Below are 27,725 nucleotides of genomic sequence, written 5' to 3' on the forward strand. Positions count from 1 at the left end.
CGGCGGCCACATGGTGGCAGTGTTGTGTCAGTTTGCACATGAAGCACAAACACACACGGAGCAGGGACAGGTCAATCCAGAGCATTGTGCTTTCATGTAGATGTTTGTGTTAATCAATATAAAGGAAAGTAGGGGGAAATGAGCAGAGCAAGAGAAATCAATGTCTTCAATAAAGATAAAAGCCAAACATTAGCGGGCCGGAAAATGAGGCAAAAGGGGTTATGGGTTGGAAAATAGGCAAGAAAAGCGAGAAAAGAGGAGAAATGTTTAGTGAGATTTTGTCATCCTGCTGTTTCATGTTATCCGCTTGTTCATTTAAGCAAATGTTATTCAAAGGTTTACAGGAATGTGCCCATTTGATGAACGAGTCGTGACAATAGGTGAGAGCATGAGTTAAAGGGAGAGATGGAGGAGTGTGTCGGAGAGAGAGAGGGAGGGAGGGTGGAGGGAGGGAGAGGCAGAGAGTTAGTGGATAAATGAGAGAGCAGCGCTGGCTCAGCCACAGCGTCTTACTGCCAGGCGAAGGAAGGAGTCCAGGAAACACACGCACGGCTCAGTCGGACCTAACCAGCTGTTCCCAGGAGCTCCTGCAGCCTGAGCCCGGCGTTGGATGTTGGGACTGCATGCGTCGCATGGAGGCATCTGGAGTGGCTCGTGCTCCAGGATTTATCTTCTAACCTGTGGCAGTGTAGGAGCGCAGACTTCGGCAGATCGTCCCAGCTGTGCTTTCAGCTCAAAACACTGACTTTGGATTGTAGAGCTGAAACCTCTCGAGCGCGAGCACGTTTTACCTGTAGCACCACGATGTTTTTAGCATGACTGCTGTCAACAGTTTGGACTGTGTGTGAGAGCCAGACAGAGTTTCTGTTGGTGTGTGTGTGTGGTGTGTGAATGTGTGCGTGTCAGGATGAGCGTTCCCATGTTGAAGATTGGCGCGGTGCTCAGCACCATGGCCATGGTAACTAACTGGATGTCCCAGACTCTGCCGTCGCTGGTCGGGCTCAATGGAACCATCATCTCCCCTGAGGGCACACATGAGCGCATCGTCAGTGTATGTATCCTCTGTACACACACACTCTCACACACACACACACACACACACACACACACACACACTGCACTGTAAGAGTCGTTTTTTCCTCAACGAAATTTTTTTGTCAGCAGAAGTTGATCTTTCACATTGTGTAAAATGTGTAGGAGTGCATGCTTCAGTCAGCTGTTTCATTCACAGCACCCACTGCCTTTATTGCATAAGCTCTCATCATTTGACACTGACATTATTTGCAGTTGCTGCTTTTGAATTGAAGCAAAACACGTTGAAAAAGAGTCAAATTGAAGGATCGGAAACATCCAGGAGCATTTAGGCTCCGTGCAGCAGTTATTTGATCTGTTTATTGGTGCAGAAAATAGAAACAGAGAAGGAAAAAATGCTGGCAGGAAATGGAGCACAGCGTGTTGCAAATACGAGGAATAAATAACAGCGATATATAAATAAATAACCTTTTCTTTTCTGCTGATATGAGTCATAAAGAACACATGTATAGTATGCAGCCACTGCCCCCCCCCCCCCAACACACACACACACACACACACACACACACACACACACACACACACACACACACACACACACACACACACACACACGCTGTGGGGTAATGGGATTGCTCTCTCTCAGACTTACTGGGGTGATATTTCTCCTGGGGGAGGCTGAGTCACCCGTGGGACAGCCAGCGATTTGTTGCCCTAGCAACACCTTGGCAACCCCAGTCGTGCAGATGCTGGACGGCTGCACATGCAGGTCTGCTACCTGTGCACAGTGCAGTGTGCATGGCCACGTACGTGCGTGCTTGTGTTTGCGCACACTTGGGCTTTGCATGATTTAGTTCTGTGGCTCTGGAGGCTCCTCACAGCTGCTGTGTGGCAGCACTTTGCAAGTTCAGCAAAGTGCATTCTGTTTCATGCAAGCAGACGCCTACACACAACCACGACGCACAGAGCCGGCTGAGAGCAGATGGAGATGTCAGAGGTGCAGCGTTGCTGTTTTGTGCAGCTTCAGGAGACGATAGACAGAGAAGCTCTTAAATCTTCACCTGTCATGTTGCTGTAAATCAGTTTGACGACACGTGAATGTAATCGAGAGTTAGATCAGTGCTTCCGACTTCATTTGTTCCCTCACGGTCCTGTCAGAGGAGCTCATTATCGACGTCCCCGTCATGTTCAGAGTGTGTTTGTTTGAGTTGATTTTAAACTGGATGTTATTTAATGCCTTTAATTATGTAAAAGTGGGTTGTTACAATATTTGTAATCAGTCGAGCTGCCAGAGTTTAGGTTGGTTTGGTCACGTTTATCTGATGCCAACCATTTATCCATTACTTTCCGCTGTCTATTTAAACCAGTGTTTTTAAGTATTTCAACTTAAGCTAGTTATTTCAACCATTAATCCACTAATTTTCACTTTCTCTTTCAGCCATTTATCCGTATTAGCTGACTGCTGAGACCCCCCCTCCTTGCTCACTAACTACTTTTCTCACTCACTCAATGCGTCGCCTGGTGTTCAGGTCTTACAGCTGGCTCAATACGCTCAATACGATATTCTTTAAATAAATCTGTTTTCCAAGTTTGTTGAACGACTCCACCGTCTTTACCTCCTGGCGACTGCTGAATTGCCCCCTGGGGTGCAAGTGGGGAACATTTATGCATTTAGCTTTTGTGTGTAGAATAAGCTGACTGAGCAGATTTCTATTATTTCTCCCCTGTGTGAAATGAGTCCTCAGGTGCCATATGTCCTTCTCTGAGCAGTTGGCACAACAATGCTTATATCTTCTTCCTGTCCACGCCCTCCTGTTTTAAAGCCCCCTACCCCCACCAGTTTCATTGTGAATGGGACTTGAAGGTTAGCACACCAAAGCCAGCTGATTGATTTATCAGACGTTTCCCTCCACCTCCCCTTCCCGCAGCTCCTCGCTCGCCTCCCAGCTTCCTCCTCTGTCATTGTTATTCTTTTTCAGGGTTTGTAGGGCAGCTTCTCAGTGAGATTACTGTGACGGGCTGTTATGTGTCAGATTGAGCTCAGCCATGCTTTTACATTGTTCTGAAATGTTACCGCTAAGTAGGTCAAACAGAAGACCTGCTTAAATCTCACCAAAAACCAGCGCATGATTTAACGTGCGCTCTAATTTCATGTGTTGTGACCCAGGTCCAACGTTGAGACCCCAGGGAACGACTGCTGGCACCTCAGCGCTACTTAATGAGGTCCCAACCAGCCCCCAGAAATTAAAAAAATATGTTACAACTCAGGTGCTGTTTTAAAACTATTGATAAATGTGTTTGTCTTTCTCTGGGCTGCAGTTTATGCGACACAAGCAGATAATCTCCGCTCAGTTTTATTCTTAGAAGCTGCTGAACACCTAATGCTGCAAATTAAATACCACTGAATTAGTAGCATTCAATTATTTTACTGTGAGGAGCTTCTGTCTGAATTCACATGAGAAATAAGAGAAAAATCTTCCGCCATGGTCGCCAGCTTTGGTCGCTAACGTTGTCTGCAGTTTGTCGATGTTTGTAACGTATATTTGGTTTTTAGAGCGTTTGCGCTGAAAAAAACATGTCTGCTGCAGCCGTGACAGCAGTCAGAGCCGACCAGAAGCTGAGCGGAGCTGTCAGGGATTCGTCTCTATTAGCAGCTTCACAGTCACATGATCCACTGTTTGTATACAAATATCGATTATAACACAACTTTTTTTTTTTTTTTTGTCTTATGAATTCAGGTTTAAGTGTTTTTTTTTGATATAAGATGCTAAAAAAATCAAAGATTTCAAGGTTATACATTTAGTTGTATTTCAATGTCAACATTTTATAATAATATTAGAACAAAACAAAATACATTCAGGTAACCAAATTATACGTTAACATTGAAAGTTATAGAAATAGATGAGTTGAAGACAAATCGGTGAAATGTGTCTTTGATATGTGAATTAAACGGCTTCAGCAGAGGCGAAGTGGTGAATTATTCTGGACTTTGAGGAGAGCAGAAATCATTTTTTGTGCAGATTTGTGGGCGCTCTGGGGAAACGGTGACTTTTTGCCAGAGAGAACAGCAGCTCCGGCTGTGGATGCAGAGGGTGGAATCTCTCCAGCTCTGCTGCAAGACTTCCTGGATGCAGACATGTGGGAGATGTCACAGCTGATTTTAGCTGCAGACGAGAAATATCCAGTTTAGACACGGACGTCTACGTGCAGTCAAGTACAATAAAGTCAAAGAGCGTGCACTCTGCTTTTCATATATCACAATATGAGGCCATTTGCTCGTGAAATCCAGCTGAGATTTAGACAGAAACATTTTAAAGGGAAGATATTTGTCCACACATCTAACTACAGTATGACCTGAATAACGTGCTGAGAGGATGAGTGTTTGCTCGAAATGCTCAAACGAAACTGCTTCAGTAATGTGACTCATTGAGTCCCTTTGAAAAACACTGCACAAAAACAGATTCACACAAACAAAAACACACAGAAAAGAGTCCCTGAAAGCGTGCTGAGACTCTCCAGCGTGATCGAATAAGACAGAAGCGTTTTAAAAGGAAAATATTTGTCCACCTTTCTAACTGCGGCGTGACCTGAATAGCATGCTAAGAGAATGTGTGTTGTGTTAGAAAACGCAGAAAAGAAATCGCTCCGGCACCGTGAGTCATGGGTCCCTTTGAAAAACACTTCACAAAAACAGATTCAAACTAGCCAACACACAGAAAATAAATAATGAAACGTGCACTTCAGGGCCTTTGAAACGTAGCTTTGGCAGTCACTGTACTCGTGCTTTAAAAAGCTCAGCGTGATTTAAATTGTTCTTCGTCAGAGTCTCTCACGTTTTGGTATCAAAATACAGACACGTTTACGATGACTACGCATCTCCTGTTCTGCTGTCTATACTAATACTCTTGTACTAATACTAATACTCCTCTGTCGAACACATACTGTATACGGATGGCACATTTAATAAACACATAATATCTGAGTGTATTGTCTCGTCTTGGTCACGGTGACTTGGTGGAAGGGGCCACTTTTTAAGCTCCAGACGAGGTGGCTGCTGACGAATATCTGATTGTGTTCACTGGTGGAAACTGTATAATAACAATTGCTCCATGTATGAAATGTCAAAAACTTCAGTGTTGTGTTGTGTCTCACACATTAACCCTCCTGTTGTGTTTGATTCAAAAAACAAAGCCAAACCACACGAGCATAGCACATGATGGGAACGTAGCACCCTTTGCTACGCTCCTGTTATGTGCCATATAAATGTGGGAACGTAGGAAAGACTCCAGAAAATTGTCCATCAAGGGTCCACTGTCACTTCAAATTCCTTATTTTGTCCAATAAATTGTCCAGCATCCAAAGATATTTTACTGAAAGGCACAAGTGGCCAATCCTCATGTTTTAGACGCTGCAGCCATTGTCGCCTGACAAGAGACTCAAATGATCAATCGATGATCTAAACTGTTGACAGTTTGCTTGTTTTAGTGCGATTAAACAGTCTAAAAATGCCACGAGAAAAATCCTTGATGGCCAGAAGTTGTTGCTGGAGGAATTGTTGATGTTAAATCAGGTAGAAAGCAGAAACTGAAAATGTTTCAGATTCAACAGAAAGAGCGTTGATATCCTCAGAAATGTGAGCTGAACAATCCAATCCTGTAATTTTCTTTGATCTTGACTTCATTGACTTTGTTGAAGCACAGCTGATGTGGTGTTCCTGCATTAACGCAGCGCCTGTTTGTGTGCAGGGTTTGTACCCGGGCTCGGAGGAGGGCTGGCAGGTGTACAGCACGGCGTCCGATCCCGACGGCAGGTGCGTCTGCACGGTGGTCGCTCCGGCACGAAACCTCTGCAAACGAGACCCTCGGAGTCGACAGCTACGCCTGCTGACTGAACAGGTGCGGCGTGTGTGTTTGTTTGTCTGGCTCGGAGTGCATCCCTGCATGTTTCAGTGGTCAGCATTGCGATGCAGCGCAGGGGAGAGGCAGCGTACTGGAATGAAATATTCACTGGACTGTCTCTTTGTTTTGACACTTGCCGAAACACACATGAACAGACACGCACACACACACACACACACTCAGGTTTCACTGACAGATGTATCCCTGATACATCAGTAGCTGTATCCTCTGAAGACTCGCAGTCATTCAACATGCCAGCAGAGTTTAAACTCAAAGGAGACGCTGACAGATGGGTGGGGAAGGAACACTTTGCTCTGTTTGCAGGGTGCAGCTCTGTATACGACTGTTCGCATGCCTATCTGTTCGTATACGTGTTTGCATCTGTGTGTGTGCTTGTGTGCATCTGCGTCTGGCTGCGTAAGCACATTTCTCTCAATGCACAGCATATGTGCGTCCCAAGAGAGAAATAAAAGTGATTTGTGACAGAAGTTGATGAATTATTGAACACCATCAGAGCAGCAAAGATTTCCCAAAGCATGCACGACTGCAGGGCTCACGCATTACGATACTACAGCCCGCGCGCTCGCCAGAGTAGCAGCCAACCACAGCGCAGTCACGTCGGGAGGGTTATAACTCTTTTTCATTCACTGCCGGTGTTGCATTTCCTGCTCTCTTTCCTCAAACAGGGTTAGGGGAAAAGAGAGCAGCAGATCTGGAATCAGGTCTCCTCCTCGCTCCTCGCTCTGTTCCTGTTGGGAGGCTTCTGTATTTATGAATCTTAATTAACTCAGCGTTTCTCTGGAAGTGACACCCAGGTCCTGCTGCGCGTGTGAACGCGTGTGTGTGTGTGTGCGTGCGTGGGTGTGTGTGTTTACGTCCTCCCCAGCATGTGTTACAGCAGGAGACGTGTGGGTGACTGTTTGTTTGTTTGCATATCGCTTCTGGATATGTGGGTCATTTTTGTAATACTGTTTTTTTCCCATTCAGTATTAAAAGATATTTGATGTATCTGGGAGCGTTTCAGGGCGGTTAATGAGGAGGAGCGTGGGAGTGTTTATTTCTTTAGAGGAGCGCATATTCTCTCTGAGAATCTCATGATGAAATGGATCTAATGGGAAGCTCCTTCAAAGAAATATGATCCGCGTGATTTTGCATCATGTTGTCGAGCCAAGGTGGCTGGAATATTAAAGGGTTGGTTCACCCTGAATGTAAGCAGCATGTAGCCCAAAATCACCTCTTTTGATTTGATTCGTGTATTTTAGGACAGTTGGACGCTTTGAAGCTTCAGTCTTAACATTCAAATTCCAAATCTGCTTTTTAGATCATGAGATTTTGGTATTTCTGCAACTTCAGAAACAGCCCGGCTCGCTCGCCGGAGCAGCTCCAGTCTACGCATGCGTCCTGTTGATACGCTGTCCAACCAATCATATCATGCTGTGGGTGGGACGTTGAGTGGTGACTACAGGCAGAGAGAGGCAGCAGTATCAGAGCTCTAAACACATACATGCAGGTGCATTTATGTGTGTCCACAGCTCCATTTGAAGCCCTCAGTGGAGTCTTTGTGAAGGAGGAACGTTCTGTACAGGACGAGTATATTTCTGAACCACCCCTGCCTCATGTCTCTCTCTGCTGCCGCCCCTTTAAATTTAGGTGAAATTAATTTTGTCTGTGCTGCTCGCTGCGTTATAAAATTTCCTTTAAAAGATTCAGCAGACATTTGTCCCTCCAGAATCAGTGTCTCCCTTCATTTGGATAATCCACAGTCCTTGCTTTAAAAAGGTAAAACTGGCACTGCTCTCTGACCGACATAAAGAAATAACTGGTGATCAGTTGTAGTTCCTGCAGCGCCATCATAAGGGTCAACATTTTAATGTGCACAATAGTTTTGTTAACAAATAACCTGTAAAACAAAGGCCCTTCAGCCACAGCCTCACTGAGGCTGAGCTGACTGCTAATTAGCAAACGTTAGCATGCTAATAGGCTAAATTAAGATGCTGAACATGGCAGGCATTAGAGTTATCACTGTGAGCATGTTAGCCTCACAGAGCTGCTAGGTAGTCTGTTTTAATAACGACCACATATGAGCACTGGTGGAACACTGTCGCCTCACAGCTAGAAGGTCTCAGGTTCGATTCCTGCCTGGGGCGCTGGGGGCGTGTCCTCCACCATGCCTTCAGTGCCTGCTGCTCGAGGAAACGGGCCTTTCTGTGTGAAGTTTGCATGTTCTCTCCGTGTTCACCTGGGGTATCCTCCATAAAAACCACAAGCAAGAAGATCACCACCTGACCAATGGTGACAAAAAGGAACTGGGTCCCCGGGCGCCGCTGTCAGCTGGCAGCCCACCGCTCCTGGTCTGCCATGGAGGAAGGACTTCACCAAAAAGCATGGCATGTGCATGTTGTGTGGTGATTAATGAAGTATGTCTCCTTCTTATGATATATGGGCTACATTATCTCCAAATAATCAACTCAGTAATTGAAACTCACTCGCCATGCGCACACACAGGATGCACACACACAGAAAAGCTGAAACACAATGTCTAAAGACAGAAGACTAGACAGCCCCACAGATAGTTAATGTGTGGACTAACCAGAGAAACTAGGACATTGTCTTTGGATAGACACAAACTTTCTAAATGGCATTTTTCAGTGCCCTAAGTAGCGCACATGAAATTAAATTTTCATCTCTGCTGTAATGGGGTGGAAGCAGAAATCTCACAGATGGATATCCTCCTGGACAGATAAAACCAAAACCATCTGCTCGCCTCCTTGGCTTGATACCACGAGAGGTGTGCGTGAGAAAATTTGTCTTTTTAGAGTTTGGGCGAGCCAGCCCTCAATATTCCATCACATCACCACAGAATCATATTCACTGGCAAACAACAGGTGTTTGGAAACAAATAGCAGGTGGCAGTAATCAGACAACAGCCAGAACCAATCAGAGGCATTTGTGGATGCAGGTTGCTAACAGTAATCAGTCAGAAAATGAACTCTCTGCATGTGTTGTGTGTGTGTGTGCGTGTGTGTGTGTTAGGTTCAGAATGTGAGTCAGTCCATGGAGGTGGTGGACCTGCGGACATCCAGAGACCTGCAGTATGTCCGAGACAGTGAGCCGCTGCTGAGAGGAGTGGACGGACGTTTACACACTTATGTGTCCAACCCCCGCACTCTGACGGCCAAGGGCCTGCAGGTACACACACACACACACACACACACACACACACGCCCAGACACAGGCGCACAGTAACACAGTAGGACGGTCGCTGTAGGGAACACATAACCTTTGGTGTGAAAACATTGATTTCACGCATGCCAAGCTGAAGTTTCTTGCCTGCACTCAGACACGCGAGCATCTTTCTTGAAGGGGACACAATTTGTCTCGAAGCTGTCAATTCAGTAACCTCACGTCCGCTGTGTAAAAGCGTCGCGACGGCTTCGTACGGAAGGCGCCAGCAAAACTGCAGCATCACTGCACACATTAAGACTCGGAGCTGTCCGACAAAAAAAAGTGTCTGAAATGAGTCTGACATTTGAATATTTATGATGAAATTTACATAATACTGAGGTCATGTACAGCAAACATTTCCTGTCAGTTTGGTGTCAGTGTCTTGAATTTGCAGGAGAGGAGATAAGATTAGTTTGCTGGATAAGTGCTGCCTTTTATTCAGGGAAATCTAAATGTATTTCACTTCTTAAATTAGGAGTACTAATCTCATCAGGCTCGCTGCTCTCTGCCATGATGCTGCTGGCAGGCGTCTGTGCCAACAACAAACCAGCAGGAAAGCGGAAGATTATCTCAAGAGCTACAGAGAATGAAAAGCTATGCATTTGAGGAATGAGGGGCGAATGATGTGAGCAGTTAAATCAGCTGTGACGCTGCTGGTTTAGTGTGTGTAACTGGCAGCGCAGGACGCCTCATGGCGCTGACACTCAGAGCCAGTGAAACCCTCTGCTCTGTCTGCACCTGCGTGCGACCTTCCCGGGAAGCATTCGTTTGGGGATTTGTGTCTTGTCTGACATCAGTGGGAAAAGGGGCCTAAATTAGTCCGAAAAGTGAAAGTTTTTTAGATATCTAGGTCAGATGTAATCACTGTTCAAACAGCATTTCAATGACTAGATTCCAGTTTGTCGTCGGGACAGTCTCAACCAAACGCAGCCCTTATTTAAACAGGCGTCTGGATGTCTTTTGATGTGCAAATCACCAACTCAGAGCTTTCTCGGTTACTGAGACGTCTTTTGCCAGAAGCTCATAACACAGTGGAATGATTGAAAATGAATAGAGACCAGTGAAGGAGGAGTCACGGTGCAGACGCACAGAATCCGGCGAGGACGCGTCTGGACGCTCCGGCTGGTGGCTGACGGACCGCGAGCTGGGCGGCGTTTGGTTTCAGCTCGCCTGCTTTCAACATGGTGGATCCGGTGCGGCTGCACCTTCAGAGTGGATGCGATAACGGATGTCAAACCTTTGGATTGAATTAATTTTCTGTGGAGAACAGGAGACCCGGCTGCACCGCGGCGAGTTGACAGACCTTTCTCTGTATCTGTATTTGCATAAACATGACTCAACTTCTGCTCTATGCAAATGAGCCCATGAAGTGCTGCTCATCAGGCTCGCTAAACTCAGATCAAACTGTCAGACTAGGTGGTGCTGATCAAATACGAATCCAGATGGTATCGCCTGTCAAATATTTTCAGAAACACGGTGTGCTGTTCAGCTGTAGTACGAGAAAGTCTTTTTACTGCTTGACAAAACGCCCAGCTCACCCATCAACCAGAGCGTCTGGCGGCCTTGCTCATCGGGATACGCCCTCGCTGGAGGCGGCCGGTTTCCTGCGTGAGAGCAGCTCTTCAGGGACGCAGCTCCATGATGCAGTCAGACAAAATTTCACTCCGATTCCCTTCAGTCAGGACGGAGGCGAAATATTAACTTCTGGAATTGAATGATCGTGTCTGGCTGATTTGGCAAAGAGTTCAGTGTAATTGAACTTTTACCCACAGGCTCTCCAATCAGTTTCAGATATGAGATGGTATATAGTCTCATTCAGTAAGTATTGATCGTTTAAACCCTTAAGTGCGAGGACCCTGGTCGAAAGCATTGAATATAAAGTTTTTGATGTGATGCTGTGTGACTCACGGCTTGTGGTGTGCCGTTGTTAGCTCGCCATGCTGACTCCTGGAGCGCCCTGACTGGTCATCAGCGTTTTTGCCGCAGCTCACAAGTCAATGTCACCACACCATTATGCTGCTTTAGCTTCTTTAAGATCATCCCAGAAAGAACAAACTCCAGCAGCATCGAAAATGAACAGTGTCAAAGGAAAAGTTTGACATTTTGGGAGCTGTGCTTATTTGCTTTCCTGCAAAGACCACTGTTAGCTTAGCTTAGCTTAGCATAAAGACTGCAAACAGCTCATATAAGCGGCTTACCAGTGCCTTTAAAACTCCCAATTAACATGTTATGTTTCATTTGTTTAATCCATACAAAAGATGTAGTATAACCACAATGTTACAGTGCGTTTATGTACTATATGTACTACAAACAATAACTTATATTTTCCACTTGTTGCCTGGCAACTGCTAAACTAATTGGCAGACACTTACAGCCTTTTCTGCATGATAATGAATGCACATACTATTCCTTTAAAATACCAAACACCAAACGTAACACAGGCGAACGTAATGACAAGCTCAGACTCAGCTTCCTCAACTCTGCTTTTAAATCGCAGTTAAAAGCATGGATGCCACATGAAACGGACGCAGGCTCCATAGGAGGTACACAAACACAGACACACCCGAGGAGCAGCATGTTCACGCACACACACACACACACACACACACACACACACACACACACACTACTCCTTACTGTACTTCACCAGATAGAGAGAATTTCCACCTCCCAGTAAATCCAGTCTGCCTTTCATCTTTTGCCGAGCATCTTCTTAACAACATCACAGGCTCTGGGGTCTGTTTTTAAGTTTTTATGCAGTTAGTTTTTGTGTGTGTCTCTGTGTGTGTGTGTATGTGTGTGTTGTGTGTGTGCGCTTGTTGCTCCTTGGGGGTTTTCACAGTCCTAAGCTTTCGCCTTTGCACTGAGAGGCAGAACTGGTGAATATTTATGCAAATGTGCAGCAACAGTAAGTTTATCAATAACTAAACAGTGTGTTCATCCCAGGGGAGGGGCGGGGGGGGGGCAGGGAGGTGGAGAGCAGGAGGTAAAACAGAGGGATTAAGACAGACAGATACAGGGATAGATTGACGGTTTGAGAGAGATGGAGGGGAAAAGGGGAGGAAATAGAAAAAAAATCCTCATTGCATATTACTGTTTTCCCCTGTGGGAGGGCGGATGAGAGGAATGAGCAAAGTGAAGTAAAAGGAGGGGTAAAGGTTAGGCAGAGGGAGGGGAGAGATAAAAGAGTGAAACAGGAGGGGAGAGATTAGCGAGAGGTGAAGATGAAGGAGGAGACACGGCAGGGGAGGATTAGCCAGGTAAAGTGTTTACTATCTAACAGGCTGTGACATTTCCATCATTTTGTCGAGATTGATTTCCATGCATATTAATGAACTTATATTTATATGCAAATAATGACGGCAGCACAAATCAGCCAGGATAAAGTAGCCAAATTTAAGGTCAAACCAAGCATGTAAGACAGCTTTGGAAAACGGTTTGAAGCGATGTTGGAAAAGCATTTACGTCCTGATGTGAAGATAGCAGAGACGGATTAAACACATAAAGTGTTTGACTGACTGCCAAGCCTGTTTCCTGGATGTGTTGCTGTGTTGGTGTGCGGGGGTATGAGATGTTCTGAGGGGCTGATAAGGTTTTTGTCTTCGCTTGTGACACTTCCATTTCAAACGCAGCTCCTCTCTGCACAGCAGACGGTCTATGGGAGGTTTCGAAGGTGAAAAGACGTCTAAGTACGGAGGCTAAAACAGAAAGAAAAGCGGTGTATCAGGAAAACCCCTCAGCCTCTTGCTGCAGCACACAGCTGTCGTACATATCGTTCAAATGGTAAATGTTGATCTTCCCTGAAGACGAGAGCAGAAAAAGTCCAGTGTGAGTATTTTAAACAGATCTTTAACTGTGGACGGAAATATGTTTGAAAAGAAGACATTTGTGCTGTTCATGTGGTCGCAGTCCTGCAGAGGAGCCCAGAAGCTCTCTCCTCCAGCCACTTCTTCCATCTCCTCCTGTGGGATTGTGAGGCGTTCTCGGGCCAGATGGGAGATGTAGTCCCTCCAGCATTTTCTGGGCATGCTTTCCATTTGGCTAACTTGGCCCTTTGCGTCTCCTCCTCATGTCTTTGCTCCTCTCAACACACATGTGAGAGAGAGAGGTGGGGACGAGACGGTGGGAGGGGAGACGGCAGTGACGCACAGCATCTCAGCTGTCGAATGTGCAGAAATAACTTAGCAGAAGATGAATAGTTGTGTAGTTTCATGCTTTAGTCTTTTTAACTTTTCTCTAACAATGAGTGTCGGTCGTCAGCAGCAGGTGCTGCAGGTGGACGTCAGCAGTGACCTGCCTCACTGCAGCACACTGAGGAAAGCATCGTCTGCAGCTGAATTTTGACATTGAAAACTGAATTAAAGGAACAATCTAATTGATCTCATACCATTTCTGTACTTTTCAGAAACAATGATTCATAGAAGAGAACCTGACACCTGATGATTACTGCTCCAGTACTGCTAAAAAATGCATTAGGGCACGACTATGAGCCATAACTGTATTTTTCCTGAACGAGCTGAGACGCACTTTGAATGGAAAAGAAGAAGAAAATAAAATTGGCTGATGAAGAAAAAATCTTTATGATTCAGTCATCGTTCATATTCGACACACATCTAACCATTTTTGTTTCCTGGATATTGAATAACATTTGAGCGGCAGTTTGTGCTTTTATTCCTGTTTCCACAAATAATTTGAGTAATGCTGTTCAGCTCTGACTGCCCTGTAACAGCTGACCAATCACTGAGCAGATTCACGTTGCTGTGCTGTAAAGGAAAAGTAGATCACACCTGACGTTTTCCCGTGGAAGCCCCCTCTATCCTCCCTCCATCAGTCTCCAGGTCGCAGGCTGCAGGATGGAGGAGCGAGGAGTGGAACAGGCATCATTATGTGAATGGAAAGCACTTTGAGTCTTCTCTGGGGTCTCCTCCCAGTTAGACTCACCCACTCACAGGGATGTAGTCACACTCAGTGACTGCGGTGGCTTTCCTGAGCTGCCTCACCCAAAACGGAGAGAGAAATAGATGTGTTGTCAGATTTAGCCACATTAGTGTGGACCACGTCCTCTCCCTGGCTTATTTTTCTCGCCATCTTCTGTGCACCCACAGGAGCTGAAGGGCCAGATGTCTCAGCTACGGCCCCTTCTGTCAGTGGTGGAGCAGTACAGATTGGACCTGCAGACGCTGGCCACCTTGCGACTGGAGCTCCTCAACCTGTCAATCATCCTGACAGCCATTCAGGAAGAGATCGGAGCGTACGACTACGAGGAGCTTCAGCAGAGGGTTTTACTGCTGGAGACCAGACTACACAGCTGCATGAACAAACTGGGTACGTGCTGGAGGGTTGGTAGTACTCCGTAATACACAGAAAACTACTGTTTTTACTTACTTTAGCCATCTTTGACATTGGACATTTACCAAGCAGAGGACGTCTAACAGAAGATGGTATCATGTTGCATTATGGGAATAGTAGTCCAGAGTTTTATGAGCAAGAAACCGACACTTTGGATTAAAAGGATATCTGCGTCTCTTCTGAGGCCTTTTGGTTTTAAAAGTTCCCCAATATGTTTAAAGAGATCAAACGGCTGTAATCAAGAGCAGAGTTGCATTTTGGGAGATTTGCGTATTTGCTTTCTTGCCAAGAGTTCCAGAGGAGATCAATGCTCTCATGTCTGTACAGTAAGTATAAGAGAACAGGCTGGTCCTGTCTTACGGCTGTCTGCTGTTTCGCTTGTTTCTGCTCTTCATGCTAAGCTAAGCTGGCAGTAGCTTCATATAAACCAGATAGACATAAGAGTGGTATTGATTTATTTCCTCCTCCGACTCACCACCAGACAGCAAATAAGCATATTTCTTAAAATGTCAGCCTGTTCAGAGCAGGAGGCAGGTGTATGAGGGCAGAGCAGAGCTGGTGCTGTTTGTGCGTATTGTGATGAAAACATAGAAATGGATCATGTTGCTGAAGAGGTTTGAGATATTTACACGGATGTTATGATGTCGCTTTTGCAATGAGAGATTGTCTCTGAAATCCATTAGTGTTGACCACAGCCTCTGTTCCAGTTCTCAGCAGTTTTCACATTCACCTCTCAAACCCACAGAGGGTGACGCTTTTATACTCACAAGATGGATTTTGCAGCTGAAACAGTTGAAGGGTTTGTTCGTTGCGACTCATATTTCAAAAACGAGCTTTTCAGAAAAAACAATGTAAGCAGTTTTGAGTTGAAAATATTTTCTTTCGTTTAGAAAAAAGCTTTTCCGAAACATATTTTACTTCAATACATTTCATGAGATGTCGGTAAATTGAGGTGGGACTGGTGGCAGCCTGTAAACAAGCTGGCCAGATGACCTCGACAGGCAACATCGATCACCCCAAACCAGAAGCTATGAACACACGTTTGCTAGTTGCTCACTTCAACTATAAAACTCACTTTTTTTGGATCTTTCTTGCAGATTTAACACTGTATGTCCATTTTTTGCTAACAGGTTGTGGTCGACTGACTGCAGTTAGCAGCCCGATTACCGTGAGAGCCTCGGGGTCCCGCTTTGGCTCCTGGATGACTGACGCCATGATTCCCAGCTCTGACAGCAGAGTAGGTGGACAGTGTGTGTGTGTGTGTGTGTGTGTGTGTGTGTGTGTGTGTGTGTGTGTGTGTGTGTGTGTGTGTGTGTGTGTGTGTGTGTGTGTGTGTGTGTGACACACAGTGAAGCAGGTGTTCTGAATGTGGTCGCACGGCCGCTGAGCTCCATGTTTTCCGTTGATGTATTCCTTCAGTCTCTCTGCCTGACTCCTAACATGACTCCTGTGTGCACTCTGTCTTCACTCGCTACAGGCTTCACCCGCTTCCTGCACACACACATGTGCACACATCGTATTCGGTGAGCGCATATTAAGCTAGTTGTCAAGGCGACTGTCTCCCAGTTGCCAGGTGTGATTTATATCGCCATGGTGACCCTTGCCTGTTCCCTATTAGAGCTTCTCCCTGGTGATGAGAAGGAGCTACACACGGCAGCAGCATCCCAGTTATTGCCGCCGCTTCCCAGTTACCAGCGTGACTGTGGTTGCGAGGTTGTGGGTGGGGGCTCTTTCCCGACCCCCGAGTCTGTTTGCACCTCTGTGCCAAAAATAGGAAGCTTTTCTTTAAAATGCTGTATGCTGCATGTTCCCCACTCTGAGTTTGACGCTCAGCAATGCGCAACTAATGCACGTTATACGAATTTCTGGATTAGCATCATAAATAATAATAGATGGAAATAAAAATCCGTCATCTGCTGAAATGACTTCTGTCTTCAAGCTTAAAGGAGCCCTGTGGAGTTCTCTTGTGAACAAACAGTTATATTTACATTCAGCCTTTCGTACCAAAACGTGTTTCCTTGAGGCCTAACAAACGTGTCGGATGCATTTCCCTCCTCGTGGAACATGTGCAGAGCTGATTTTTAAAAGGTTTTCAGACCGGTGTTGTTCACAGCGAACCGTGGACGTGTTGGGCAGAGCTGGACACATTCAGTGAAAAGTGTCTGCAGGCTTCCTCGTGCTTCTGCATGAGGACATTATGATCAATTTCAGGGTGTTTGTCACGCTTAAAAATATGGATTCAGCATTTTACAGCTGCTCCCAGACTGGCCCGAGAAGCATTTTTTCCCATAGACCATCACTGGAAAAGTGACTGTAAAACCACATGTGGCACACACAGAGCAGCATTAGAGTTCAGCTTCTGACCCCTGATGAAATCCCTAATGCAGGTGTGAAAGAGCAGCTGCTACCTGCTCTAAATTCTGTCTTTGACATTTTAACAACGCAGTCAAAATGACATTGTTGGGTTGGCTGCTGCACAGCATTGCTTTGATTTATCTGTGGTGTTATAATACACAGTAAATATCAAAGACAAGAGACCAACAAACAGCAAATGATGGTGTTGGAAAGAAGACTTTGTGACTTGTAGAAGTACAGATGCAAATCCAAACAGTGATGACGCTGCAGGCATGTCCCTGCAGACGACCTTGCTGTCCTTTGATATTTCATAAGGTCATTATTTATTGCTGCTGAGCATCAGAAGCATCACCAACCAGCTGGCAACACCAATTATGTGTTTTATGTCATGGATTTTCTTTCCTAAATGAAATAAGTCACACATTTCCAGGCTGAGCAGCGTCCACCTTATCAGTTAAGGCTGTATGGAGTTAATGATGTGCACACACACACACACACACACACACAGAGTGAGTAAAGTCACTCTCATACACCCTTTGGTATCCATGACTACAGTGTCTGCACCGGGTCCCAGTTTGGCATTTATGAATTCTTCATTAGCTCATCAGTGTGTGAATGTGTGTGTGCATGTGCGCGCAAATGATGCTTCACACTCACACACGCGCGCATGCACACACCTGTCGCTGCGTTTGAGAACAGCTGCTGAGGTGTGGATATCCCCTGATCTGTCAAGATGTGTCTGCCGACTGTGTGAGAGGGAGAGAGACAAGCAGCAAAGCAGAGAGAGAGAGAGACGAGAGACTGTTGTTGAAGAGGTGTGAAGCAGGGACAGGAGACAGGGAAATGACAGAGTGGGTGGACAGACAGTGAAAGAAACAAAGAGAGGAAGGAGGAAGCAGGAGAGGGTTGATCACACGAACAACAGCCCGGACAGACAAGCGGGGCGGGATGACAGCAGCATGGGAGGCGCTGACGAAAATATGTCACAGAAAGGAAGCGAGGAAGAGGAGGAAACAGTGGTCAAGACAGGCAGCGTAGACGATAAAGATGTTTGCAGAGGGTCGCTGGCTGCTGCAGTCGTTCTCAGCCTCCTCCACACTGACCGGGAGCTGATCCTTTCCTCAGCTCTTATTCCAGCTGCACACAAATCAAGACGGTCTCTTTTTTCTGTTTTACAGACAGCGTTTCCTTCCTTCAGTCAGTGTTTCTCACAGCTTTGTCTGCTGTCTTTGAGGGGGGGTCGGTCAGTGAATGTGCTCACATGCAGGCGAATATTCCACCATTAGTCTGAATGTGACAGTATTCCATATTTGACTGGGGTCATTTAACAGCATGTTCCGCTTGGATATTCAGAATTAGGCCCTATTCTGATTGTAGCCTTTTCCACTTAAGACGCTGGATATGCTGATATTATTCAGGTTGTTTAAGCATTGTGAAAGATTTGGCTAGAAGCAGGTTTTTGGATTTGTGCAAATACTGCAACGTCAAGCTTTTCAAGTCCGCCAGATAATCCTAATTTCCTCCTGTACATCATAATGTTAATCAGAGTGAGCGCGGCTGTATGTAAAGTGGAATATTAGTGAAATATTCATTTTCATTAGCCGTGCAAACAGATTAGGGGGAATATTGTCTTTTTTAGAATAAAAAAATCTGAATATTTTGTGTGAATGTAAATGTAGTTCATGATTTTAACTTCGTGTTTAAGCCTCTTGGCTGGTTTGTTAAAAGCACTGTGAGAGAATAAGAGCACCAGAGTCCAGGTGTTTCCCTTTGGACCATCTCTAAGCTACAGCCACGAAAGCGAAAGAGAAAACAGACACCAAAACACATGCAGTAATTTGTGTAATGTGCTTCACTTAAGAGCAAACATGTGCACAGAGCTGTGGATTTGAATCTCTGTCTTTTCCAGTGGAGTTACGCTGCAAGTGCTTTTAACAGGGTAGACGTGAAAAACTCTGCACCGAAGCTTTGTGGGAATACGAGCTCCAGAAACAACAAAAAACTCCCCACTTACTTTATTGCACACTCCGTTTGTTGTTTAATCAGCGTCTGGAGCTTGTTTATGTAAAGCAAGCGGTGCATTCAAATGCAAAGAGATTACAGCTGGCAGAAGACAAAGGCACTCGTGTTCCTCTGTAACACCGTTTTAAGAGAACTTAAACAGAAAGCTTCATCAGATGAGCTGCTGAGGCAGGGACGTGTTGAGAGGAGGGACGGACGGGCGGAAGGACGGAGGACGGGGTAATCAGTCCGTTTTCATTGTCTTTGCTAAACACAAGCTGAGTCTCAATTAAACATTTTGTCACTGAAGTCCCTCAGAATCACTGCAATCAGTCACTTTTGTCTGAAAGTCTCTAATTCATTGAGCACTTTGAATATTGTGCCTAAAATGAACTGTAATCTGAAAAATGGTGCTACCACTGCAGGAGACATCCTCTTCTTCTTCGACCCCTCTGCTCCCTCTTCTGCCCTCTCTCCTTTTCTGTGTTTGGAGACGGAATAACAAGCCTTTTTCACCATCGCTGCCGTCTCCAGCCAGCGCTCTCTGCTCTTCCCTTTCATCTGTTTCACCTCTCGTCCCTCTTTGGGTAATTAATCCTCCATGCTGTCGACGCTCACTTTCCCTCCTTTCTCATCTCTTCTTCCCCCTCATCTTCGCTCGTTCTCTGTCCGTTTGTTTCTCCGGGGAACTATGAAGGTTTTCTCTTTCACGGCCAATGAAAGAGAAAACCATCTAGCAGATTTTATTAGCTGTAGCTAGCAAGTGTTGGCTAATTAACGTTAACTGTGTGTGGTTGAACACTCTGTCTCTGCTGACTCGTTTTAAGCCATGAGCCCTGTGAGATGGTCTGAAAGGTGCACTGGATGGCTACATACATGATATTTTGCTAAAAGGCTCAGACTAAAGCTGCATGTTCCAGGAAGTAGCCATCATCCTCACCAGCGGATGACTGTATCAGAGTAGAGCGACTTAGCTCCTGTAAACATCTTTGAGAGGATGACCAAACCGTCTTCTGTAATGAGTTTGGCTGGAGTTTATGGAATGTAAAGCTTACATTAGACATGCACTCTTGTATTTTTTGTTTAGGAAAAGCTATCTCAGAAAGCACAGCCCTGTAAACTCTTTGGTTTTGAGCATCAGCTCTTCAGCATGTGGAGAAATCCAAACCTGCTGTGTGTTATGGTCGCTCAGCCGTTCTTTAGCAGCCGGTCAGTGAAATAACTTTGGTTTGCTGTCACTCATCTGCCTCAACTTCACTGGATGAAGGACTGACAGAGTCTCAGAATCAGCCAAAGCAAAACAACATTGAATTATCTAATCAGTCTGCTGTAGGCGTGGCAGGTGGCCATCATGGCGCTCTCTGCAGATTCAACAGAGTTTAGAGCTGATTGGGAGCTCATTTTTCATCCTGGAGGCAAGATCAGAGCTAAACCTCCTGTTTCCCTTCCCTCCTCCGTCAGGTGTGGTCCATGGACGGCTACTATAAGGGCAGGCGTGTGTTGGAGTACAGAACCATGGGGGATTTCACAAAGGGGCAGAACTTTGTGCAGCATCTGCTGCCTCACCCCTGGGCGGGGACCGGCCATGTGGTTTACAACGGATCGCTCTACTACAACAAACACCAGAGCAACATCCTGGTAGGAGACCGGCCGGGCGGAGGCGCTGCAGGAGTAACGGTGTGATGAGAAGTGACCACAGTGAGATGTTTGTGCTGTCTTTGCAGGTTCAGTACCATTTCCGCTCTCGCAGCGTGTTGCTCCAGCGCAGCCTGAGCGGAGCCGGATACAACAACACCTTTCCCTACAGCTGGGGAGGCTCCTCCGACATCGACCTCATGGCTGATGAGATGGGGCTGTGGGCCGTCTACACCTCCATCCCCAATGCTGGAAACATTATGGTAACGTCTGCCGCTGTCCGTCTAGATGTCTTCTAACAGTCTGAATAAGTTACATGTAAGTCTGTGTGTCAACCTCCGTTTGAACGAGGAGGAAGACGTATGATGACATAAAAGATTCAACAGGTATAATAATAATAATAATAATAATAATAATAATAATATCATGAATTGACCGTTTGTTTAACCCATCTCCTGAACAGCAATTGTTCAGTCAATCAAGTTAAAGTTTCCTTCCACATTTTGCCCACATTCTGACTGAATTTCAAGAAAATTTGCAAAAGACAGCATTTGAATGCATTTGATTGTGTCGATGCGTCTCCATCTGCTGTGGGTGTGGTAATATGTGTCGAGCACATCAAGATAAACAGCTAATGCTTAGAACTCTCCATTAAATCAGACAAGTTTTCCACATTTTGTTACGTTCTAGACTCGTCTTGAAATGGATTCAGTTCTTGAGGATGTGCCTCCTCAACTTGCAGTACACCTGTGCGTAGCTGAATACATTGGACAGAGTTAGGGAAGGTGCACACCTGTCTGTGTTAGGTCTCCCAGTGGATGTGCATGTCAGTGAGCTGGACAGAGTCGTCCATAGGCACAAATCTGGGGAAGGATACAAGAAAGTTTCTGCAGTGCACCATGGTGGTGCTGTGGAGGTGTTTTTCTGGGACAGGGACTGGAGATTAGTCTGGATCAAGGGAAAAACGGGTGCAGAGCCTGAACCCAACAGAGCATCTCTGGAGAGATCTGAAACGGTCGTGCACCGACACTTCACATCCAACATGGTGCCGAGCAGGAAGGATCATTTCCAAGAAGACTTGAGGCTGTTTTTGCAGCCAAAGATGCTTTAACCAAACACTAAGTGAAGGGTCTGAGTGCTCATTTAAATGAGTTATTTCAGTCTTATTTTAATACATTTCAAACACTCCTGGTTTTGCTTTGTCGTTCTATGAGTGAGGAAACAAAATTAATCAAATTAATTTTAAGATGAGTCGGAAACATAACAAAATGTGGAAAACCTTCCACGTGCACAGTGGTTTCTGTCCTCTGACCAACCCTCCGCTCTGTCTCCAGGTGAGTCGTCTGGACTCCCACTCGCTGGAAGTCCTCCAGAGCTGGGACACGGGGTTTCCTAAGCGCAGCGCAGGGGAGGCCTTCATGATCTGCGGCACCCTGTACGTCACCAACTCCCACCTGGCCGGGGCCAAGGTCCACTTTGCCTACCACACCAACTCCTCCTCGTACGAGTACACCGACATCCCCTTCCACAACCAGTACTCCCACATCAGCATGATGGACTACAACCCCAGAGAGAGGGCGCTGTACACCTGGAACAACGGACACCAGGTGCTCTACAACGTCACGCTGTTTCACGTCATCCGCAGCGACGGGTAGATCGCAGGAAATGGTAAAAAAAAAAAAGAGGGAGAGTAGTGGAGGAGGATGCAAGGTGTCATTAAAGGGTACTGCAAATTACAACACACACACACACACACACACACACACACACACACACACACACACACACACAGGCCATTCATGTCAACAGGAAAGTGAACACTGTCTGTGTTTCACTTTGAATGACTTTTAGACGACGAGCTCACTGAGCTACTAGACACAACACACGGTCGAACACATGTCTAAAGGTCACTGACGAGCATTCATCACGCCGAAGACGGAAATTAACAGCCTGTGCTGCAGGGACGCTGACAGAAAGAAGAGTCAGACGGTTTGAGCTCATCCATATTCTGTTGCGTTTCATTCCACTTGTGTCTCAAGAAGTGATTTTGGAAGTTAAAGTCGAATTGTCAAAAAAAAAAGAAAAAAAAAATCAGCTCGTGAACTGAATTTCAACTCGCCTCAAACCTCGAGCTGTGACGACGGACCTGATGGGGATATTCTGGGTTTGTGATGTGATCGTGGACGTGTTCAGTCAGCATGGTTGTTCATTCATTAAATCTTACTGTCAAACTTTGCCGAGGCTGCTGTCTTCTCTGATCGAGAGCGGGGCGAGTGGAGAAGCGAAGCGTCAGTTTTTACCTTGTTTCTAACACACACCTCTCTGTCTGTGTGTGCTGAAGGACAGGATGTTGGTTTGAGTCTCCTCCTTTCTCAACAGTGGCTCAAATCGATAGCATAGCAAATAAGAATAAGATGTTGAAAACAAACTTTATTCATTGCTAAATAAACAAGGGGAACCTACATCTCAGACAAAGGGAATTGGAGGTCAGTATCAGAATAAGGAGGGGAGGTGTGAAGGCCAGCCATTCACGGCCCTGCAGAACCATATAAAGCTTACCTAATGAAAGAAAACCAGAAACAGGAGTTCCACTGACCTCCAGCATGACAAAAGAGCTTTGTGCCGGAGGGGAATCGCTCGCTCTCTCGCTCCACGCTGCCATCTCTACTTTACAGGCATGCAGCCTCAATCAGCTCAGGGCTCTGAATTGTGTGTCGGGGTCTGGAGAGGCGAGAGCAATACGTTTCAGAGGGAAAACAAGGAAGCAAAGGGCGAGGAACACAAACAAGTGCACGCAGTGATAGCAGGTGTACGTCATATATCCACCGCTGGGCAGGGGGACGCACACTTAACCATACCTGCAGCCGAGCACGGGACACATTAAAGCACATGATTAAACTGACAACAACGACGCCAGCTACGAGCTCTCCCTCGCAGAGTGCCGAGGCAGGAGCATCACTGGAGGAAGATGATGATGTTGAGATGTTCGATGTACACCAGCAGAGGCAGAAAGGCCGGCAGCCACAGAGCACCCCCAACCGCACCACTGGCTCCAACGCTGATGATGAAACGTGGGGAAAGTGTAGTCTTTACACATTATTCATACACAGTTTTAACATTTCAAACTCAACAGCGTGACAACACATCAGCCACAGCGTTCCTCAGTGACCACAGACAGGACGCTGCCTGACCGCCGGCACGAAGAGCTCGAGGAAACACAGTCCAGCGTTTATCTCTGACCGGTGTTCACGTTTGATGATGGAAATGTGTTCGAGAGCATCAGAGAATTTACCAAACGCTGTGCAGCTGCTGCATCGCTCGTCTCAAATAAAATACGTCACCTCAGACACCTCGAGCAGACAAACATTCGCTGCAGAGAATCTTTGAATGTTCCTCCAATAATCAATAATCCCGGTAACCTTTGAGCAGAGCGAGTTCTGCCGCATCAATCCACACGTTACGTAACGGAAGCCTTTGATGTGTTGGGCTGGAGCTCCCTTTGAAGTCACACTCATAGTTCAGCGTTCATCGTGAGGCTTCTTTGTGTGAGGATGGTTCTCATTGGCTCTCACAGACCAAGCAGCAGTGCAGATGATCAGTTCAGAGGTCAAGCGCCGGTGCAAAGGTTAACCCGCTCATTGTTATGTGGAAGTGGCTGTTATGAGCTAAAAATGGAGGCTAGTGTCCCCAGAGAGGAGTCAGCGCCGTCGAGTCCAGCGAAACAAACACACACGTTAGTTTTCAGGTAATTCGCACAATTACTTGTATGAGGTCACAGTTACTCAAAGAGGAAGAGGCCGCTCTGATGATGGGATGAAACCCTGGATCGATAAGAGAGTACATGTGGATCTAATTGTGGAAACATCACAAATGGCTACTCTGTTGCCATGGTGACTGTGATGATGCGTGAGTCCGGGTCGCTGCCTGGACAAGCAGATATGCCTCCATTCATTTTCCAAATTTTCAAACTGGAGGCATTTAATTAGCAGAAAGATGACATTTTACAGGCAAAGCAAACATTCTGTGCAGACGCTTTGGTGATCTGTGTTCCTGAGGGGAGAAATCTCCTCTCGTGACAATAAACTGTGAAGTTCACAATGTTTTTGGACGTTTTCCCAGCTTTTCCTCAGCCTTCCTCAGCGCGTCATTTCCCGCATTTCCAGCGACGGCCCTGAGAGAGAGCAGGTGCGGCAGGTTCACACCTGTTCGCTTCCTTTCCAGCAACAGTAATTAGCAGATTATGAGCAGAATGGTAACGCTCTCTCAATTACAACGCTCATATAAACGCATTAACATCTGCACCGAGTTTGACGAAGCTGCCGCTCAGTCAGCCCTGAAAAAAGATGTGACATTTTCACTGTCGCTGATAAAGACATGTTTAGCAGAGTGATCACAGACTGAAAGGATGTGAGATCAGGGCTGCTGGTTGTAGACTGACATGTTGTGTGGCTGTCGTTAGTGCAGAAGAAGAAAAGGCTGAACTCACAGGACACACAGATACGCATGCTTGATTTTAGCAGCAGTTCAGACTTCAGTTGATGTGAATGAGGCAAATATTCATGGGACTAAAGTGTGAGGTCGATGTCCCTTAAACGTGCAATAACTGATTTATTTGGTGTTGTGATGAGACCGAACCAATGAGCTGGGAGATGGTAAAAGCCCTGCAGAGCTGAGGAGAGCTGCAGGGACGGGCGATCACCCTCTGAGCTCAGCACTTCAGGACGCTCCTTTCACATACGAGCAGCCGTTTGATTCACGGTCAGTGTGAAAATATTGATCACAGCCGCTCTAAATCTTTTTCCAGCACAGTCAGATCAGATGACACACCACCATTAATCACCAGGGAGTGAAAATAAAACGATAAGAGTTCCTCCTCAAGTCCATTAAAAAGTTTGAGTTACTAGGAACCATTTTAACTCCTTCATCAAACTATTACCTTACATTTGGTTGTTCATGCATGCGGTTTGTAAAGTGAGATTTGATTGGACCATAATTTGCTAGAAAGTTTCCTGTAAAACTAATTATCAGGAAACCAGACACATTTGTTTCGTTGGTGGTTTCGAGAGAACTGCTCAATTTAAACCCAAGTAAATATGATTAATCATTGCAAGCTTTATTTTTGACATGCATTGACTTTTTGAGAAATTTGCATGTTCAGCTGACCTGCTGTGAACTCACACTTTAGATTAGCAACGACTGTAAGGGCACCAATTAAACTACTTTTCCAATATTTAGCACCAAATCATACATCTCTTTCCAGGAAACCTTGAGGGAATTCAGGAGGAAATTACCAACCCTGTTTCTGAGTTATCTGAAAGTCCAACAACAGCAAAGTTAGCCCTAAACTTCAGTGCACTGCTGCTGCTTCACACAATATTAAAGCGTGTTTAAGGATTCCTCCCTCAGCATTGTCTCATTGCAGCCTATTGCACACAGTTAACCACAGGTCCATGTGTAGTATTGCAGTTTGTGATGTTATCCTTGCAGACGTGTTACATAACAACTTGGCACACATTTTAACTCTGCTTTCTGACACGACTTGAGTACATCGCTGGATTCGCTTTACAGCCTCCCTGACGGTTTGGTTTGATTTCCCTCCATCTCTTTGTGCGTCTCCGCCTCTATTCGTCTGTCTCTCTGTCTCCCTCCTCTTTATTTGCCCGCCTCCCTGCTGTCTTTGGCGAGGCCCCAGTTGGTTTGGCACAGTCCCTGCTGCAAGGTTCCCTTCTCTCCATCTATCACCATCATTGGCTCCGATTTTCTGCGTCGTGGAAGCGCCTCTCCGGAAGACCCGCCGGATTTCCGCAGGGATACACAGTCACAAACACACACGCGGTGTACACGCACACATCCTCAGACAAAATGCTGAAGTAGACACCGGATATATCATTTTTACCTTTTTATTTATTCATCTCTATCTGTCCATCCGTCCATTGGTTTTGTCTCCTGGGCAGATATCAGCCTGATGAATAATTTACTGCTGTTAAAAGAGACCACCTGAGGGCCACAGAGGAGGGAGGGAAGGAAACAGATGAGGAGAGGTAAAGCGATGAAGGACAGATAAGAAAGAACAAGAGAGAGTGGGATCTTCAGCCGAGGAATAAAATCCTGATATGGGAGAACAGAGGAGAGCCGAGTGCAGCGAGACGCGTGGCCCGTGATCATGTTTAATTAATGATGGAGGGATCAGCCTATTAAACAAGGACACAGGCTGAAAGACTAGCCTGGGAGGGACGCTCGGGCTGGTGGGGGAGGTCAGGAAGGTGGCAGATAGTTTGCTCTCCCTGGTTGATCGTAGAAAGAAAAAAAGGGGGGAGCAAACGAGCCACAGAGAGGATGTGGAGGTCTGGCAGAGGAAAGAAAGGCGTCAGGTTCCACCCGGGCTCGTCTGCTGCTCTATTAATAGAAGCCCGAGCACATTGGGGAGGGGGAAACCAGCCAATTAAAATCAAGCTACACCACCACTAGTAAAGCTATCACTCAGTCACACATATATAAATACCCCCCAAAGCTGTCAGGCCTGCTGTTGTCACTTATTGTCACCTGGATCTTGTCTTCAGGGACCTCCGTGGGAAGCTGCAGTTTGTTATCAACCCAGACCGCCGGCGGTGACCCTCGCCGCTGTTCGCTTGGCCTAAATTCACTCGTCTGAGCCGGAGGCGCTGCAGTGCACTTGGGAATTTTGTCATGGAAATCAGTAATGTTGCAGCAGGTCGGTAACATATTGGTACACAAGGTTTAAATCTGTGTGTAACAGCTGCTGCAGTGCGGAGGAAACGCTGAATGGGAGAGTCCAGGTCTACGTTCAGACATGCAGTTCAATGAGGAGAGGCTGATTGAAAGAAGAAGCTTAAAGAGCTATTAAATCAATTTGTTTGATGTCCTCTAATCACAGGGTTCAATCCACGTGTCCTCACATTACTCCCAGTGGCCACAGCGGCACTTTGCACTGCTGCATGCCACCATCTGTGTGTGTTTATGTGAGTGCATGAATGGGTGAATTAGAGGCAAATTGTGAAGTGCTTTGCGCGAAAGCTCTATACAAATGTGGCGCATTTACTATTTAGTGTGTACAACAGGAAGGGTGTCAAGCAGCTGTGTGATTTGGAAGCTAAAAAACAAAAAAATCTAAGCAGAATAAGCATGAAGATCTTCCTGACTGTGACTCATTAAAGCAAAAAAACAACATTAAGGTGTTAAGTTGTTAACTATTCATACATAGTTGAGGTC

At 46.0% G+C, this 27,725-nt stretch overlaps 1 protein-coding gene across 1 annotated transcript; it reads left to right on the top strand.

Moving 5' to 3' along the window:
* The first annotated feature begins 464 nt into the window (after positions 1 to 464).
* LOC139344799 (noelin-2-like) lies at positions 465 to 22,736 on the top strand. The gene is made up of 8 exons (XM_070983187.1): positions 465 to 1,051; positions 5,778 to 5,927; positions 8,964 to 9,119; positions 14,261 to 14,480; positions 15,635 to 15,741; positions 20,322 to 20,498; positions 20,585 to 20,758; positions 21,830 to 22,736. Exons 1-8 carry the CDS (start codon positions 908 to 910, stop codon positions 22,148 to 22,150), a joined length of 1,449 nt encoding a protein of 482 aa, XP_070839288.1. The 5' UTR covers positions 465 to 907; the 3' UTR covers positions 22,151 to 22,736.
* The last annotated feature ends 4,989 nt before the right edge of the window (positions 22,737 to 27,725 follow it).

This window comes from Chaetodon trifascialis, chromosome 2, assembly GCF_039877785.1.
Source record: "Chaetodon trifascialis isolate fChaTrf1 chromosome 2, fChaTrf1.hap1, whole genome shotgun sequence".
Lineage (NCBI taxonomy): Eukaryota > Metazoa > Chordata > Actinopteri > Chaetodontiformes > Chaetodontidae > Chaetodon > Chaetodon trifascialis.